The sequence below is a fragment of the Antennarius striatus genome, chromosome 20 (genome assembly GCF_040054535.1).
Source record: "Antennarius striatus isolate MH-2024 chromosome 20, ASM4005453v1, whole genome shotgun sequence".
NCBI lineage: Eukaryota > Metazoa > Chordata > Actinopteri > Lophiiformes > Antennariidae > Antennarius > Antennarius striatus.
In genome coordinates, this window is record NC_090795.1 from 14,316,557 (window position 1) to 14,337,088 (window position 20,532).

At 46.9% G+C, this 20,532-nt stretch overlaps 1 protein-coding gene across 2 annotated transcripts in view; it reads left to right on the forward strand.

The window, feature by feature from the left end:
• The window catches only part of adarb2 (adenosine deaminase RNA specific B2 (inactive)), a 181,359-nt gene that overhangs the window by 136,030 nt on the left and 24,797 nt on the right, over positions 1-20,532 (forward strand). For both annotated transcript variants that reach the window (XM_068303963.1, XM_068303962.1), the window contains exon 4: positions 8,795-8,909. In XM_068303963.1, the coding sequence (XP_068160064.1) occupies positions 8,795-8,909 (115 nt within the window). The remainder of the gene's footprint in view (positions 1-8,794; positions 8,910-20,532) is intronic.

Sequence of the window (20,532 nt, forward strand, 5' to 3'; positions counted from 1 at the left end):
TGTGGGTCGTGACCGAAAGAACGAGATCCCGGATACAAGCAGCCGAAATGGGTTTCCTCTGCAGGGTGTCCGGGCTCTCCCTAAGAGATAGAGTGAGGATTTCGGTCATCCGGGAGGGACTCAGAGTCAAGCCGCTGCTCCTCCTCATCGAGAGGAGCCAGATGAGGTGGCTCGGGCATCTGGTCAAGATGTCTCCTGGACGCCTTCCTGGTGAGGTGTTCAGGGCACGTCCTACCGGGAGGAGGCCCCGGGGACGACCCAGGACACGCTGGAGAAACTATCTCTCCCGGCTGGCCTGGGAACGCCTTGGGGTTCTCCCGGAGGAGCTGGACGAAGTGGCTAGGGAGAGGGAAGTCTGGGCTTCCCTGCTTAAGCTGCTGCCCCCGCAACCCAACCCCGGATAAGCTTAAGAGAATGGATGGATGGATGGATGAATAAATAATAAGAAAAAAGTTTCAAACCTGATCCTGGTACCAATAGATAATTACATATTATAGTTTATGCATTTACTTGGTTTCAGCAATAAATCATAATAGCTAATCAGCTCAGGAGTCACTTATATGAATTTTCACATTCATGACCTCTGATTTTTAGTGACAATTAGTTTCATCTGATCAGCAGATATTGGAGAGCTTGCCCCTCAGAGTGACTAATAAATCTCTCGGATGGCTCTTCATTATCAAGGCGAGGCTTGAATTAGGACTGATGTGTCATAATATCGAGCTGCGCTGCAGGATCATGCCTGACGACCTAAAGTTCCTCTCCTGATCGGTACAGCAGGCAGAGGCTGCTCCCTCTTGCCTCCACCTCGCTGCTGAATCATGTGCAGATTAATGGGAGTTGTGTGAACAGCCCTCAGGGGCCTCTAGAGTAGCCTACTCCTCCTCCTCCGCCACCATCCTCCCTTTAGTCAACTACACAATGGATGATAGACTCTTGTTAAATCCTCATTCCTGACCCTCTCATTTCATCGGCTGTCTCCATTCTGCCTCTTTTCCTCTCTAAGTGACTGCCTTTCGTCTTCTCTCTCTCTCCTTCCTTCTCCCCATCTCTCTTGGGGGTAGGTCATGTTATCTTTTCACAGGAGTCCCTCTGCTGGCCTTTGGTGCATAATGTATAAAGCCGCTGGTGTGTGTTTTACACTGTGCTTGACATTATTAAGTCGTTTCAGGCATATCGCTGCTTTTATCTCCACCATGGAGGTTAATCAGAGGGGATTTATACCAAAAAGACTTAGATGCGCTCCAATCGTCGTCACCCTGAACCTTTATTTCTCCTCCTGCTCCCTGTTATTTCTCCTGCCCTGTGCATATTTTAAAACACACTTCCAGGAATATGCTGTCAGTTTGTAAAAGAAAAAGATTCACAACAAAAACTAGAGATTTTACACACATTTGAATGTATTGACATGTTTTTATGTTTAGGTTTAGTGAGTAATGGTTTAACATAAACATACAAATAATGTCAAGGGCTTTGGACCTTTTTATAAATACCTGATGTGCAAGGATGTATCTTAAAAGAACTACATTTTGCATGTTTAGATATTTACATCTGTTAAAATTTTATTTAAAAAAAACAAATATAAAAATGAAAATCATTGCGTGAGAGTAAAAAACACAATATATTAAAAACAGAGGGGACCATGTCAGATGGACATCTTGTCTTAATTGCTGCATTCCTTACAACACAGAGGAACCAGACAGTCAGTATGATTATTCATACAGAATTATCTGTGAATGCTCTACACCTAGATAATGTTTTTAAAACCTGTAGCCAAACCAGTGATTGCTCAGTGAAAAAAAAACAAAAAAACACTGCAGAGAGGCTGTCACCTTTCTCAGGCAGACGTCTATTGAGGCTGGACCTCAAAAGGGCTTTTAAAAGGGGGACTGATGAAAGTGATTTTATAAACCTGTCAGGTCCAGCTTCCAAGTAAGTATTACACCAAACATGGCTGCACAGATGTGCCGGGTCCTGATAGTGTCTGTGTTGTCAGAACTGGCTGTGCTTGTTTGATCAGATGAAGAGAATTTAGATTGATAATGAGTTTTAGAGTTGGTTACGTTTCACATCTGTGGTTGGTGGTTATGATTCAGTGAATTCAGTTCAGGTTGGCCTGAATGTGTGGGTTTCATTTCCCAAGTTTATGTTTGGATGTGGGCTTAAGAGCGTTAGAGGCTTTGAGCAGACGTGACCAATCAGGAAAATGTGATGTTAGCTTCCATTTATGTTTCCTTAGCATGTTTAAACATTAAACATGTACAATAACGTTCTGTGGTTTTTAAAGGCTTTTAATACACATATTCTCTGTTTGCATGGATGAAACGTACTGGTGTTGCTTTGTATTCAGCCTTATCATTTATTTTCCTGATTTGTCTGAAAGTCTAAAATGCATCACTGTGCAGCACATTATTTCTGTGCTTCAGAACAAACTTTGCAGGTATTTTATCATGACTGAAATTGTTGTCTGAGATGGAAATAGATGAGAGGTCATGGGTCATCAAAGTCAGCTAGGTGTGTGTGTGTGTGTGTGTGTGTGTGTGTGTGTGTGTGTGTGTGTGTGTGTGTGTGTGTGTGTGTGTGTGTGTGTGTGTGTGTGTGTGTGTGTGTGTGTGTGTGTGTGTGTGTCTGTGTGTGTGTGTGTGTTAGTGTCCAAGACTCAGTTGACTGAGCTACTGCCGCTAAAACATAAACATTGAAACAAGTCATAACAACAAACTGTCCAATAGTTTGACTCTTTCAGTCATATCCAACATAGTTTATCAGGGTGAGTCATTCAGCTGGTCGTGTCACTAAAGATCCTGTTCTGCATCCCAAGTTGTTTTTGGCTTTGCCTAGCTTCGCAGTTAGGATGACCCCTGAAAGAAGTACTCTGATAGAAAGATCAACTGTAAACCATTGATCTATTGTCTTTGGTTTTCCCTGGTTGGGTCATGGCGGTGGCATCAGTGTGTTCCAGACATCCCTTTTGAAAGGTTCCAGCTCTTCCTGGGGGATCCCAAGGAGTAGCCAGACCAGGTGATGGAGGTGATCCTCCTAGGATTTTTGGGACTCCTCCCAGTTGGACGTGCACAGGAAGTCTTCAAAGGGAGGGTCCTGAAGATGACCAGATGATCAGATGACTGATCCACCCGAACTGGGGCTACACCTGTCACAGGAAACTCATTTTGCTACAAGAATGGGACTCCAAGTGGAAATGGGAAAGAAATAATGAGCCCGTGTAGGTTGATCTTCACCAATAGCAGGATGTGTCCCACTGGTGAGGTGATCATTTCTGTGGTCTTTCTCCCCTGCCTCTGATCCTACCACATCCACCATGCTCATTATCTTGGTTTCCACCATTGCAGGCCTATGATGAGGAATCGTAAGCTATGGTGTGCTGTTGGATTCCTGTGGTGCTACATCCCATCATCTGCCCCTCACACCCCAGTGGGACAGAAGGCTGGGTGAGCGGTGACAGATCAATCACACAATCTCTTTCAGTTCCTTTCTCAGACATTTTTCTTCATCTGCTTTTTTCTCATTCAGCATCAGTCTTGTGTTCTGAAAAGGAAAAGATATCTTCTTATGATGATGGTGACAGCAAGACGAAGTTTAGCTGTGTGATCCGGTGGGCAAGGCCCTGCTGTTCAGACACACACACACACTGAGAAACCTGTTCCACAGGTCAAAGGGCCATCTGGCCAGCACAAAAGAATAGGTTGGGCCTAGTTAGAGATGAAGTGCAAGAGTGCCTCACAATAGGATCCAAATTCGTTGCATGGGTTCAGTCGCTCTTGGTTGTCGTCATTACTTGCGACAAAAAGAAGCAGCAGCAGAAGATCTGACTAACATCACTAGAGTGTCTCTGTGTCCTTCCCCAGTCATCATACTGAAGAGAATGAGCAGAAGATTTAGGAGTCAGGAGGCTACTGCTGTGTGTGTCACAGCAGAACAAACAAGAGGGAAATCCATCTCGCTGCAAGACGTCTAGATTTTTAGAATCCTAAAAAAAACCCTCACAGGCATTGTGTCCACCTAGTGAATAACTATCCATTTCCGAAAGCCTCAAGCTTTGCACCAGATGAAGGACTGGGAGAGGTACTATTGGGTGGTGGTTGTGTATAGGTAGATGTATATGCAGAGGGCAGACACTATTAAAAATTGAGAGAATTAATTTTTGAAAACCTCTATAAAGAAATATAACACAGAGCCATGTTTTTAATGCTGCCTGGGCCTCTCTGCAGGTGGCTGATAAGATGGTGTGGCTGGTGAGATGAAGCAAGTGTGTTGTGTGAATGTGTGTGTGGGACACGCGTTGTGTCACTGATGCAGGGTAGCAAATGGAGAAAGTTATGGAAGGCTTTAAACTGTAACCCAAACCCAACTCAACTCATCATTTCCCTTTGGTGTTGTCATGCTAAACAATAAATTATACAATGAAACATTTTTCTTCCTGCAAAATTCACAAACTCACGCACAGGGACTCTCTCTCTCTCTCTCTCTCTCTCTCTCTTTCTCTCTCTCTCTCTCTCTCTCCCTCTCTCTCTCTGTCTCTGTCTCTCTCTCTCTCTCGTAACCCTAAACACACTTCTAGGTCAGACTGCAGAAAATTTTCCCGTTGACATTTTGTTTCTGGCACATTACTGACTTCAGAGGGAAGGCAGCAGGAGGATTGTTGGTGACATTCCACATTACCTTGGAGATGGATGCAGAGCTGTCTATGTGCACAAACCGATGAGGAAGAGGCAGGGACGAAGGTTTCATGGATCCTTGATAAACAGCAAAAGAGAAAGAGAGTAGTAAAATAGGCCAGCGATGTGTTCAGGATTTTTTTGTATCTATCTATCTATCTATCTATCTATCTATCTATCTATCTATCTATCTATCTATCTATCTATCTATCTATCTATCTATCTATCTATCTATCTATCTATCTATCTATCTATCTATCTATCTATCTATCTATCTATCTATCTATCTATCTATCTATCTATCTATCTATTTATCTATCTATCTATCTATCTATCTATCTATGTCTCTGTCTGTCTGTCTGTCATTTACAGTGGGTGGTGGAGTCTTAATGATGAAGGTGTGTGTGTGTGTGTGTGTGTGTGTGTGTGTGTGTGTGTGTGTGTGTGTGTGTGTGTGTGTGTGTGTGTGTGTGTGTGTGTGTGTGTGTGTGTGTGTTGTGTGTGTGTGTGTGTGTGTGTGTGTGTGTGTGTTGTACAGACAGATGTATTGCAACTTCAGCTATAGTGTGATCAGACATTCATCTGCATACAGTACATGACATTTAAGTTGGGGTCAAAGGTCCATGACTCCGTTTGTAATGTAGCTCTATAGTTGAACACCTCTTCCTTTGTTTGGTAGAGTATCGCTGCAGTTACCAAACAACCGCTGCTGATTTCTGCCACCTTGAGGAAGCCCAGAAGAGAGTTCTGAGTAGACTGGTCAAAACTAATGAAGAGAAGACAGTAGCATAAAAGCTACTTCAATGCACTCAGCTCTAAGCAGCGATTGTTGTGGAATTTGGCCTCCATGAGTTACGTGGAGCAGATTTGAAATAACTCTCCAAATATACCAGTGTGAAGCTTGAAGCTCATCCACAAGGAAGCCAACGAGTCCCACTCCAATCCTCTTCTTGGTGCTGCTGGCAGGTTACAGACATGGCTAAGGAATGACAGCCTTGGCCCCCATTTCTCTGGCACATCAGGACTGCACTGACCGTAGTATTAAACCCCCCACTGAGGAAGTCAAGTTTTTGCAAATGTTAGAAGACAGGAACATTCAGATGTATTCAGATATTGTTTTAAATTATCAGTAGCTGTAGAAACGAACTACAGCTCTAAGTCATGGATGATCTTCCTATTTTTTCACGTAATGAAAAAGTAATAGTGACTGATTCGGTGTTGACTTGTCATTCCTGGCACATCACTGCCCTCCATCAAACAGGAACACAGTGGGGGTGGGGGGGGGGCAAGTTGGATAAAGGGAAAAGAGATTGAAGGGGGAAAGGGGAGACATGAAAGACAAGACCAGTCAGACATAAAAAAAGATGGGAAGGCAGGAAGAGGGATTGACAGAAAGGGAAAGAGGAGGAGGAGGACAAAGCGTGGTGGTGGGAGGTGGGAGGGGGGTTTGGGGGGGCTGGGCTGTGTGCCAGGATCTATTTCACCTTTGCTCTCCAGGCCTTCTGAGCTGTCACCTCCTCTCACCTCCCTAATGTCATCAATGAAGAGGCCTTTAGGAGGGATGAGGACTCGACTCGGGGTTCAGGCTGTGACCCACACCAGCTGATGCTGCCAAGCCAAGCAGGATTCTGCTACAATTAATTGGATGTCACTTTTATGTTGAAGGAACAAGTCCCTTTTTCCCCTCACATTCATGCATCACAGAGGCATCTCTGCAGCGTCGGAGCCAATTAAACGTTGTCAGTGATGTAAAAACAAGCGATTTTTTTTCTCACATTGATCTCACCTCCTCACATCACCATCAAGAAGAGACAAATAACCCACTAACCTTGGTGACATCTGTTAACATCTATCCCTGCATCGTTCTAACTGCTACAAAATATTACAAAATAATGAAGTGAAAGTATGATTTATGAATTTAGGTGTTCAGATGCCCTCTTAGCTATTCTTACACTTTACTTTTCTTGAAAGGTGTCTTCAGTTGGCTAGTTCAGAAATACCGTACTACATTGAAGAAATTTCTACAAACCCTACAATATAATAACTGGAGTTTAGTCAATACATGTCGACCTGCACCTCTCTGAGCCAACATCCTTCTACCCAATAGACCCTGAGAGGGACTACAGCCACACTTCAACGGATAATGAACCAGAATTACCAGAAGATAAAATGTTACTCTAGCAATAACGTTAGCTTGTCTGTGTCGGTTAATCTGATAAATACTTCCTCTAATACATGAACGCTGAGTCATGTCCAGTCACAAGTCTCCACTCCTAAATCTGAAGTCTGACACTGTTTGGGTGCATCATGAATTTAATGTGCTCTGTCATCCATTAATCATAATGGAGGTAAATGTTTTAATTAATCGTGATTAATCTGAAGTCATTTTTGCCAGCCCTACCTGACTTAACATTAATCCTGGTTTGCAGAACCTGCTGGGCTTTTTATGTCACCAGCTTTACACTCAGTGGAGCTGTTCGGGGGTGAATCAGCATTTTTAAATAATTGTTAGCTTAAATAGTTAGTTAGTGTACAAACTACAAATAATTCCTAAAGAGGAAATGTACAGTAAGCAGAAATGTTTTCTCTATTGAATCACTTACAATCTTCACTCCTCATTCATACTTGGTAATGGTAAACTAACCTCTCCGACCACCACCATAACAATCACACACATTCACACAACAGCGAGTCCCTCTGGAGACAAGGAGGGTAAAGTGTCTGGTCAAAGGACATAACGACAGATGACTGGGGGATTGGGATTCAAACCACCAACCCTACAATCATTGGGTGACTTGCTCTATCTCCTGAGCCACTGCTGCCTAATGAGTGTTTTTATAACATCAGAAACTGATGTCAAGCTTTCTTGTTCTCCTACAGCATGAGTTAGTACTTGTTCTTGGATTATAGGATCGATCACTGACACATAGAATGAACAAGACGAAATGAAATTGAAAGTTATTCAGTGCAGCTTTTTTGCCACAAGCGACTGTTCTCTATCTGTGTCAGACTGACACCAGTGTCAGACAGACAATGTGTGTACATATGCACACACATATGGACACACACACACACACACCACCCACTGCACCACGAACGAGCACCTTGACCACTAGTTCCAACTGTGAGAATATTTCACAGCCTTGATGAGGACTATAATGAGCAATATGCTCACTAATTCAGTCGTGCTCTCTCTCTCTCTCCTGTCTCTTTTCACCCTGAATCAGTCTCCTCCTCTCACACTCAATGCATCCATCAGCATGGCATCTGTTAATGTCCGTTTAGCTGCTGGGGCTCAATCTGTCCAAAAAGCCCACTCTCTTGCCACACTGTTGTCATTTCCCAGTGATCCATTGTTCTGTGTAGTTGGAATGAGGGCCACGTGGAGACTAAATCCACAATAACCTCTGGAATGAGCATTAAAGATCCAGAGAGGTGTTGATGAGGTCAGATAAAAGTTCCCTGTCTCTTTTTGTTCATACTTTGGAACATTGGAACACGAAAAGTCCTGAAAAGGGAGAGTCACACTTTAAAAGAGAAGAAAAGTAAGAAGGGAAATTGCCGATGGCAGCCCTATAAATAGAAACATACCAGTGACTAAGGAACATACACATGAAGCAGACCCATTCACATGTAAGTATCATATAGAGATGAGTGAGATAAGCACAGTTTTTTTGGTATAATTGTTGATAAAGATCACTGGTGCGAACTGGAGGACATGAACTGCACAGATACATGTTTTTCTGAGGGTAGTGTATCAAATTTCCCATCTACATGTACAATACAGGCTTCTATACGTCTTAACTTTAAAATGTGAGTTCCCGGTGTGACCATTCGTATAGTTTCAATTAGTGGCTTTGGCTTTGTACAGCACCTAAAACGAAAGAGAATCGTTTCTTCTACTTGTCATGTGACTATTACTGATGGAAACATCACTGTTTGACTGATATCTGTATGTACTCAGCTGAACAGGTAAGTCGACCCTCAGGCCATTGTTCTATAACTCACCATATTACCTGGACGGATTAGGGATGGAATATCATGCAGGGAAATGAAAGCTATGAAGTCAGTCTCCATCGATTGTGTCTAGCAGAAATTAAGGCAGCAATTGTGTTTTTCAGGACTTTGCTGATTCAATATTCCACTTGGTGAGGGAGAAGTACCGGTCGCTGGTGGGCGGCTGCAGTCCTGCGCACACTCGACACAAATCCCTGGCAGGCATCGTAATGACCCGAGGTATGGCAAATTTCATTGACTTTTTTATATCACTTTGAATTATTGAGGTGGTGCAATATAGAGAAGGTAGAGAGAGAGCAAGAGGATGAGAGGAGCAAGGAATTCTAGATTGAGAGAGAAATGATAAACTGAGGGTGGCAGGGAGAGTTTCCACTCTATCCTGCACTTGCATGTGTGCAGGAGAGTATATACTTTGCTGATGAATTATTGACTATTCAGTCTCCTGAGGAGATTATGCCATGCTAGTGGGTGTCAGTCATCCTCACTGTATGCTGGACTTGCTGTGCTTAGGCAGCTTTGACAGGATGTTCCAGATGGCACAGAGGAAATAGCTAAAGTTGTTTTAAAATTAAATAATTATTTAAACTACTAAAATCAAATTCTTTTTAAGGAATGATCCCAAGTTCAATTAGGTTGTGTACAGGTCCCAATTGGTACGTAAATAGTGCAAAAATATTGGTGCAAATAAAAGTAGAATTAAATGCTTTGGGTTGTAACATGAATTATAAGTGAAGGGATGCTGTAATCAGACAACATTTGGTGGGATTTTTCTGCAGGACTCTGCAGGACTACTGTTGTTTGTTTTTTGTGTTTTTTTGCTCAGCAATTCGACTTTTTCCAAAGTCCAAGTTCATTCTATGAATTTGTTTGGAATACACATCCGTGAAAACTGCATGCATGTTGGTGTATTGGTGCAGGAGGTGTGTGAGCCGTTGATTGGCAAAAACAACTCAGCTTTAGTGAGGGATTGCACACCTGATTACCCTGGAGACCTGTATGCACTCTTAAACACAGCTTCAACGTGACACCGTTTTTCTTTTGACTTGATTAGATCAAGGTCAAGTGGAATGATTCATGACGAATTTCTAATAAGACAAGAGTTGATAACTGGTGACTGGTGGAACTGGATAAACTTTGACTTAACAGTGAAGCTGACTGTGGTAGTTAGATGCCTCCTATTTAATCATTCAATCAATCAACCTTTAACAGACAGGTAAACCCAACAGAACCTTCCAGAGCAAGCCTAAGTGACAGCGGCGGGGAAAAACTCACTCATTGAGGAAGAAACTCTGGGCAGGACCAAGACTCTGGAGGGCAGTCATCTGCCTTGACTGGTTGGATAGGAAAGGAAATATTCTGGGGATAGAGACAGCAAGGAAAAGAGAGACAGACAGACAGAGAGTGTGGCAAATAGGCCAGATAGAATTTGCAGTCAAACAAGTTGAATTAACTATTTTTGCATGGCCTCAACATGAAAGAGTCAGTGTCCCTTATCAAGAAGCTCTAGCCACCCTGCAAATGATAAGTGACCACAGAAAAGAGCAGGATTTGGATGCTGCTCTCGGTCCTTGCAGAGGTGAGGGTAGGATTCAGAGGGTGTTTAAAGCTACCTTAAGTCAGAGATAGAGAATGGAGTCAGAGCAGCAGGGCATAGGTCAATCTTCATTTAACATATACCATAAATATACTATATATTGGGCTTTCATGGGAATGCTTATGCAGAGGTTTATCGAAAAGTCACCAAAATAATAACCTTGGTACCAAGAAATGTGACAAAAACTAAAATAAACAGATTACGCCAATATTGGAGAGATTGTCTATGACACACATGTGCAACGAAATCCATGCACACACACACACACACACACAAACACACACACACGCACACACAGACAGTGGAGTGTTATCTCCCAGTGTGGCTGCAGGCGATGGGGCGCGGGGGTCAGTGAGGAAGGATTGGTATCTCCGCTGTCTTTGGAGTGCTGCAGCTCATCAGTTTCAACTTCAGTGAGACTGCTGCTCATCCTGACCTAATCCAATCCCTCTCCTTGCCTCCCAGTAATTGCTTCTGTTTGTTTATTAATAGCACATCCTATCTTCAGAGATCCAGATGTAGGGCTGCCAAGTATTCACAGCGAGGTGGTGGCAGCAGCGTGGTGGTGGCCAGCGTCTGTACAGCCAGACACCAAAGCTGATGGAACATGGAGATCTGTTCTTTCTCAACCAGCCCAGCCTCTTTCTCTCTCTGTGTCTCTCTGTGTGTCTCATGCCTCTGCCATTGCCTCAAAAATATTAATCAGTGTATTTCTTTGAACCGTTGATAGACAACACCCCCCACCCCCACACACATACACACACACACACACACACACACACACACACACACACACACACACCCTTGCCGGAGTCCCGCTGAGACAGCTGAGCTGCAACCTGACTGAGATTAGCCTTGCCACCAGGCTGAGAGCTGCGAGACCATTGCCAAAGCAAACCACCAGCACACATTGTCAAATAGTGTGGAGAATCTCATTCCATCAATCTGGATCTGTCTGAGATAGCAGTCGCTGCTCGGGGATGGTAAACAGTGTTCAGATGTGCTCAGAGACATGAAAAACCACCAATATCCACATTGAAAATACTAAAAAAAAGACCCCCGTCCTCGTCTGGTTAACTTGTTTGCAGGATGGGATGAGAAAAGCTTCTACAGAAGCCTTTTTATTCAGCAGGGTGGTGAGACTCCAAATGGGGAGAAAACACCACTGAGACTCAAAGGAAGATGAGAGCACACAAATTAAAGCAAGATGATTACAAATGACGCTTGAGCTAAGACTGCACATCCATCTCCAAAAAGGAATTTTTTCCCTTGCGGTTTTTAACTGGTTTTATAGCAGCCTAAAAAATTAACCTTCAATAATCACATCTGGCAAGACGCAAATTGCAAATAAACTTTGATGTACCCAGGGTGCGTTGCAGCACAGCTTTAAGAGTGTTTTACAAAAATATGCTAATGTGGAAAGGGGTTTCCTGTTAATATTTCTAAAGAGGGTTCATCCTCTACTCATGTCTTCTTTTTTTTTACCAATGTGAGCAGTTTGAGACATTTCAAATGGCGCATATTTAATTACTTACATGATAATCATTCAGCATCTTGTGATGACATGAAAGATGGGCTTCACGCTCATTCTGCTTTGGAAGATCAGGGATAATAGGTGCCTTATTCCTAATTAGCATGTGCCACAGTCCCTGCCTCTCATTCCCCTCCTGTCACACTGCTGCAGTATCTTTCCACTCTCCCTCCCTCTGCTCCACTCTACCTGCCGGCCACGTCTACTGCACCAGCCCACTCTGCTCACCTGCTGCAGATCACTGCAATCAGGCCTGCATGTAGTCTCTCCAGCACCTTCGCACCTTGCCAGATTGTTCTTCAGTGTCATGCGAGACTTTCCAGCGTTCATTCCCTGTCTGATCTCCCGGTGTCGACTCTGCCTGTCCCTGACCTGCCATCCTCGTCTGCCTCCCGGTAATCTCACCTGCCTTCTGTCCCTGACCTCGTGCTCTGCCTCAGCGTCTCTGGTATCTGCCTGCTCGTCTGGTTTTGACTCGTCCGCCTGGCCTCGTCTCCTCTCCTGCCTGCTCCCCAACAGTGCCTCTGTCTTCGCTGACTGCTCACCTGGCTACGACCCCCCCCGCCTGTCTCCGACCTCTCTTCAGCTCACTCCTCATCGACCTCACAGCACGTGCACCCAGCTCTCCAGAACGCAGAGCGTCCTGCTCGTCTTCTTGGTGAAAATAAAGGTCATTACCAACTGTTCCATTTGCCTGTGTACTGCATTTGGGTCCAAACCACACCCGTTTCAGTACAATCTAGCCAGAAATGGACCCAGCAGACACCACTTCCCCCCGGTCCTGCCTAGCCCGGATGGAGGGAATGCTTCAGCAGCATGAGGCTCAGAAGACTCCAACGCGGCGGAGGCTCGTCAGTCAGCGTCACCCCTGGAACAAGCGCTAACCTCGCTAGCCGCCCAGGTACAGCAGATGGCAGCTTCCATGGCGCAACACGCTACTTCTGTCCCAGTTCCAACCCCTCCTGTTCCCACCCCTGGGCCAGCATCAAGTTCAACATCTGAGCCCCGGGTGGGGGTGCCAGAGCGCTCCAATGGGGATGCTGAGGGTTGCAATCCTTTTTTGACAAACTGCTCAATCCTGTTTGCCCTGCAACCGAATACCTTCGCCACAGAGGGGGCTAGAGTTGCCTTCGCCATTAATCACTTCACTGGTAGAGCACGTCTGTGGGGGACGGCGGAGTGGGAGAGAGGCACGCCCACCTGCGCCACGTTCCAAGCCTTCTCTGAGGAGCTTTGCAAGGTGTTCTGATGCAGCAGGGGGACTCATGGGGGACTCATGAGTCAGAGGCAGGGAGATCGGACAGTTTCTGATTACGCCATGGACCCAGTCACTCAGTGACTGGAATGCTGCTGCCCAATGTGACGCCTTCGTAAACGGGCTGGCTCCTTACGTGAAGGATGAGGTGGTTCCCTTCGACCTCCCCAATTCCCTGGACGGACTCATTGCGCTGACTACGAGGCTGGACAGGCGGATACAGGCGAGGAGGAGGGAACAACGCCGTGAGAGAGGTGATCACCGGCCTTCTGCCTGTTCACATAGGGTCCCAGCCACTCCTGCCCCCCTTCTGAACCTATGCACGTGGGGGTGGAGCCCATGCAGGTGGGGCGAACCAGCCTTACACTGGAGGAACGACGACGCTTGGGAAATCTCTGCCTCTACTGTGGCCAAGCCGGCCATTTTGTCTCCTGGTGTCCAGCAAAAGGGAAGGGCCCAGCATTAGAAGGGGGCATTCTGCTTAGCCGGTCCCAGAACTCTGCCACTAGCCCACGACCTCTGTTTCACATCCAGCTCCTGTTGGTAGGGGGGTCTCACACCCTCGCCACCTTCATCGACTCTTGGGCAGATGTCAACCTGCTGGACGAGGAACTCGCCTGTCAACTGGACATCAGCCGAGATCCTCTCCCTCGCCCCATGCCGGCCAGGGCTCTGGACGGTCATATCCTGGGAACTGTCACCCATCAGACTGCCATATAGACCCCCATATAGACTGGTCCACGGGGTCCATCCTGGGATGGAGTCCCTCCTGTCAGCAGATCTGCCTCAGATTGGGGGGGGTCCCCACGCCGTCTGCCAGCCCCTGTTCCATCCCTGATCTCTCCATGGTGCCCTCTGACTACCACGACTTCCGGGAGGTGTTCAGTAAGGCAAGGGCCACCTCTCTACCCCCACATCGGCCCTACGACTGCGCCATCGACCTCCTCCCTGGCTCTGTACCCCCCAAGGGCCGCCTCTGAAAGGGAGGCCATGGAGACCTACGTCAGTGATGCCCTGGCTGCCGGAATCATTCGACCCTCCTCGTCACCTGCTGGCACAGGTTTTTTCTTCGTCGACAAGAAGGATGTGTCTCTGAGGCCGTGCATCGACTATCGAGGTCTGAACGACATCATGGTGAAGAACCGCTATCCTCTCCCCCTCATCGCCTCAGCTTTCGAGCTGCTCCAAGGGGCCACCGTCTACACCAAGCTAGATCTCCGCAACGCCTATCATCTGGTGCGGATCCGATAGGGGGATGAGTGGAAGAAGGCCTTCAACACCCCAACAGGACATTATGAATATCTGGTGATGCCGTTTGGGCTCACCAATGCCCCGGCTGTATTACAAGCCCTCATCAACGATGTGCTGAGAGACATGCTCAACAAGTTTGTGTTCGTGTACCTAGATGATATCCTGGTCTTCTCCCGGTCCAAGCAGGAACATATTATCCACGTCCAGACGGTGCTGCAACGCCTGCTAGAGAGCTCCCTGTTTGTCAAGGCCGAGAAGTGTGAGTTCCATGCCTCCTCTGTCTCCTTCCTGGGTTACATTATTGGCCGGGACCGCATGGAGATGGACCCCGCAAAGGTCTCAGCCGTCACCTCCTGGCCTGTCCCTGACTCTCACAAACAGCTGCAGCACTTTTTGGGATTCGCCAACTTCTACAGGAGGTTCATCTGGGGCTACAACACGGTGGCAGCACCTCTCACTGCCCTCACACCCTCCAAGGTCCCTTTTCGCTGGACTTCGGCTGCCGAGGAGGCGTTCCAGCTCCTGAAGGGGCGTTTCACCTCGGCCCCCATTCTCCTGATCCCTGACCCCGAGAGACAGTTCGTCGTGGAAGTCGATGCCCATGATGTGGGGGTAGGGGCCGTGCTCTCTCAGTGTTCTGCCAAGGACCAGGAACTACACCCCTGTGCCTTCTTTTCCAGGCGTCTGTCCCCAGCGGAGATGAATTATGACATCGGGAACCGAGAACTATTGGCAGTGAAGCTGGCTCTGGAGGAGTGGCGCCACTGAACCAAGACCCCCTTCCTCGTCTGGACCGACCACAAGAATCTGGAGTACATCCGCTCAGCTAAGAGACTTAACTCCCGTCAGGCCCGGTGGACTCTGTTCTTCGCTAGATTCAGTTTGACCCTCTCCTACCGGCCAGGCTCCCGCAACGTAAAACCTGACGCCCTGTTCCGACAATTCATGGTCGGGGAGGAGGGCCCCTCCAGTCCTGACAAAATCCTTCCCTCTTCTCATCTGGTGGCCGATCTCACCTGGGAGGTGGAGGAGCGGGTGAGAGCTGCATTGGAGGACCAGCCGGGGCCCAGCTCCTACTCCCAAGACCACCTATTCGTTCCCCAGCAGCTAAGGTCTGAGGTTTTGCAGTGGGCCCACGCTTCTCGACTCACCTGTCATCCCGGAATACTGCGCACCAGGGAGGTTCTGCAGCGGCGGTTCTGGTGGGCCTCCATGGATGATGACATCAGAGACTTTGTGAATGCATGACCAGTCTGCAATCAGAACAAAGCTCTGCGCCGGGCTCCCGCCGGGCACCTGCACCCTCTGCCTGTGCCCCACCGCCCCTGGTCCCACATCTCCTTAGACTTCGTCACCGGGCTGCCACTGTCAGGAGTTAACACCACCATCCTGACAGTAGTGGACCGGTTCACCAAGATGGCTCATTTCGTGCCCCTGGCCAAGCTCCCCCAGCCAAAGAAACAGCTGAACTTGTCCTGCAGCATGTGTTCCGGCTCCACGGCCTCCCATCCGACGTGGTCTCAGACCGAGGCCCCCAGTTCATCTCTGCTTTCTGGAGAGAATTCTGCCGCCTCCTGGGAGCCTCCACCAGCCTGTCCTCAGGGTTTCATCCTCAATCCAACGGCCAGTTCGAGAGGATGAACCAGGAGATGGAAACGGCACTCCGCTGCATGGCTTCCAAGCACCCTGCCTCCTGGTCCACTCAACTGCTGTGGGTGAAATACGCCCACAAGACCCTCATCAGCTCTGCCACCGGCCTATCCCCATTTCAGTGCGCCTATGGCTACCAACCTCCCCTGTTTCCTGCGCAGGAGAAAGAGACTGTCTGCCCCTCTGTGGAGGCCTTCATTCGCCATTGCAGCCGACCTGGATGCAGGCTCGGACGGCTCTCCTATGAGCCACTGACCGGTACACGACGGCCGACCAACCGCCGTCGCTCCCAGGCTCCCCCCTACCAGGTGGGACAGAGAATGTGGCTGTCAACCCGAGACCTTTCTCTGAGGGTGGAGTCAAAGAAATTGGCCCCCAAGTTTATTGGGCCGTTCCCCATTGAGAAGATGGTAAACCCTGTGGCCGTGCGGCTCAAGTTGCCCCGCACCATGCAGATTCATCCAACCTTCCATGTCTCCAGGATCAAGCCGTTCCTGGAGAGTCCTCTGCAACCTGCCTCCCAGCCACCTCCGCCTCCTCGCTTCATAGACGGGGCCCCTGCTTACACAGTGCACCGCCTGCTGCGCTCTCGTCGCCGTGGGAGAGGCCTACAATACCTTGTCGACTGGGAAGGGTACGGTCCAGAAGAACGGTCATGGGTCCCGGCCCGTCAGATCCAGGATGCAAGACTCATCAAGGAGTTTCATCGCCTGCACCCCGCCCAGCCTTCCAACACCGTCTCAGAACGAGGGGGTCCCATCGCCAACACTCAGTCTCCTCCTACATCTGGAGCATCTGCATCTGAAGGGGATGACGTCAGCTCAGTCTCGGAGGGGGACAGTTCTCTCTCAGCGGACGAGGGTACTGTCACGGAGGCCTCTGAAGAATTCTAGCCCTCCACCAGACCCCTCCGCCCACCCGGCTCCTCTGCGGCAGTTTGGGCTGTTTGGAGCCGTCCCTTGAGGGGGGGGTTCTGTCACAGTCCCTGCCTCTCATTCCCCTCCTGTCACACTGCTGCAGTATCTTTCCACTCTCCCTCCCTCTGCTCCACTCTACCTGCCGGCCACGCCTACTGCACCAGCCCACTCTGCTCACCTGCTGCAGATCACTGCAATCAGGCCTGCATGTAGTCTCTCCAGCACCTTCCCACCTTGCCAGATTGTTCTTCAGCGTCATGCGAGACTTTCCAGCGTTCATTCCCTGTCTGATCTCCCGGTGTCGACTCTGCCTGTCCCTGACCTGCCATCCTCGTCTGCCTCCCGGTAATCTCACCTGCCTTCTGTCCCTGACCTCGTGCTCTGCCTCAGCATCTCTGGTATCTGCCTGCTCGTCTGGTTTTGACTCCTCCGCCTGGCCTCGTCTCCTCTCCTGCCTGCTTCCCAACGGTGCCTCTGTCTTCGCTGACTGCTCATCTGGCTACGACCCCCCCCCCCCCCCCCGTCTCCGACCTCTCTTCAGCTCACTCCTCATCGGCCTCACAGCACGTTCAGCCAGCTCTCCAGAACGCAGATTGTCCTGCTCGTCTTCTTGGTGATAATAAAGGTCATTACCAACTGTTCCAGTGCGCCTGTGTACTGCATTTGGGTCCAAACCACACCCGTTTCAGCATGTCACTGAATTTTAAACAAAAAATTGACTTTGACAATTTGTAATTGACTCATGTTAAAATTAAAGATACTTTTGAGAAAATGAATTTTTTAAAAAGTGACATTACATTCAGTAGCTCTGTAATGAAATATTAATAAAATAATAAGTTCGATATTAACCTATGAATATAGAGCATCTGAACCACAAACACTAGAGGAAAGGTACTGATTTACCTTGAACTTCTTTTTTGTTTTTGTACTTTCAAATACTCAAATACAACATGCTGGTGTCACATGTTAGTTTCTTTTTGGCTCTTCACATTTCATCTGAAGGAAGGTAACATTCCAACAATTCTTATAGCCTGTGAATTCAGTAAAATTCTGTAAATCTTCAAGAGATGTCTAATGCTTGAAAATAAATTATACTTTATTGAAGGGCTTTGACAGCCTGACACCTCTTGGAGACTAAACGTCTGGGTATCTGAGCCCAGCTGCCACACACCAAGCATGACCATGAGTTTTAGCCTCCCCTTCGTGCCCTGGTTGATATCCTTGACCTCGCTGCATCATATTTTGTTTTCCCCGGAGAGCCGAGTCCCTTCAATCAGATCCCAGCGTCTTAAATCAAAATCTAAATTAAGGCACTGCCGTCTGCTTTAACAGCCTTAACATTTGTCTCACAGACTGCTACCATGCTGTTTAATGCAGTGTGGTGCAGTCTGCTGGTGAGAAGCCATTTTGCAAACATGCAGACGGAGCAAGTGGAGAACTGCTGTGATGAGGTGGAAGTAATGCAACATTAAACAGAGGTAATGTAAGCTGTGGCTGCTTGGTAAATATGATAAAAGTGGTTCTACAAAAATACACATAAGTGTTCAAATAGTACATCAAGTTCTCAGTAGTTACCAGACAACAGGACTAGCAACTGGTTAACCATTAGTTGGCAAATTCTCATCATCATGTAGTAGTTCATTATCAGTTCAAGATCATTTAATTAAGAAATGATTAGTTAGAAATGAACTAAAGTATGTGATGATTGATGAATAATTCATGAATACAGGTAAAAATTGGCTTCCATTGTTTCAAGTTAAATCATTTGTGATTATAGGTCAGTTTTCAAATAAAAATACATGGAAAATTATAGAAAAAGTTACGTTATTTTATCCCACTATAACTCTGCCTCAAACATTGGAATCATAAAATCACTCGTAAACTGTTAAAAGCACATAATATCATGTTACTGTACATTGAATAAGAATATAAACACTGTGGTGGCACAGTGGTTAGCGCTGTTGCCACACAGCAAGGCGGTTCCGGATTCGCTCTGTGTGGAGTTTGCATGTTCTCCCCGTGTCTGCGAGGGTTCTCTCCGGGTTCTCCGGCTTCCTCCCACCTCCAAAACCATGCGCTTCAGGTTAATTGGCCATTCCCAAGTTGACCGTAGAAGTGAGTGTGTGCATGTGTGTTTGTCTTGTGTCTTTGTGTGGCTCCACGGTGCACTGGCGCCTTGCCCAGAGTTTTCCCCACCTAACACCCTCAGTTAGCTGGGATAGGCTGCAGCTGGAGACAAGACGAAGACAACCTGAAAATGTACAACTGAAGGAATGTAAACGCTCTTCCTGGAGTAGATCACTGGGTTCATCGCCATCCACTTATGAAGCATCCCTGAGCGACATACTGAACTCCACTTTGCTGCTGGCAGTGTAACCGCAGCCCACGAGAAAGAGACTCCTCAAGGGGGGAAATAAAAAAGTAATGACTCTCAAATGTTAACGAAGTGCAAAAGCATCTTGTCTTACCAGTACAAAACCTGTGTAATTTGTTACCTGGCAACAACTTGGATGTCACTGTGAAGATTTAGATCAAAACATGAGAGGCCCATTTATGCTCATTCACTATCGATTGAACCAAAGGAGGGCGATAACGTCCCAAAAGCTTTGACAAGAACAAACATGACAACAGTTGGAGGACATTGAGATGATTTACAGTAGATCCTAGAGATACAAGCTGCTCGACATATGAGTTATTTGAGATACGAGCCATGCATGTGTCAGGACTGCTATTTGGTGGATGGCTACAACATCATTTGAGACAAGATCTCGTTCTTTACCACGTGTTGGCGGATGGATACAAAATCAGCTGAGACTGGATCTCATTCTCCTTAGTGGAGTAAAAAAGTAGCTTGTGTATTCTTGTGACTTTTGTGTTTCTTTTCACTCTTTATCATTGTTTGTGTAACTTTAAAAAAAATTTCAGAATTTAAGGGTCCCGGGCTTTTTTACAAGGCTGGAACAGATTAACAAGGGATTGTAGTTATTTTAAATTATGAAATGTTGTTTGACTTATAAGCTCAGTCACGGAATGTATTAAACTCTTATGTCAAAGTACAACTGTATCTAGTAAATACAATGCTCTATAAGTGGAGGTAATGATGGACATGGTGGTTGTCTGCGAGGCTGTCAGGCACATTTAGATTTAAGGATCTTTCTTCTTCTTAGTTGCCTTTCCTGGATTGATTTGGAGCTAACCTGCCCCCAACCTTTTCTCTTGGCATTGCTCCTGTTTCTCCATCTCTACCTTATCCAAGAGCATTCTGAAATCATGTCCAAACTCTGATGGCTCCATCTCTATCCATATGAGTCTTTAGTGTTGAGCATCAATGTGCGTTAACCTTAACTTAGCTTTACCTTTGTGTTTAGTCCCCAGACGCGAAGCCAGCATGTTGTCATCAGGCTTTCTTTTATTGACTCAGAGGCATAGTTTGAAGCATTGGGGGTTTAGGGAAAATAGATGTAGTATTTTATTTATACATTTTGCTCTGACATTATTCATGACCAACAGAATTACCACACTACCTTATTTTGAATGCAGTATGTCTATTCTGTAGTGCTCAAGCGATCTTACAATGGATGGAGCTGTGTGGACTGAATCTGCCACTAAAGCTCACATCAAATGGAAACCAGAATTCCCATGGC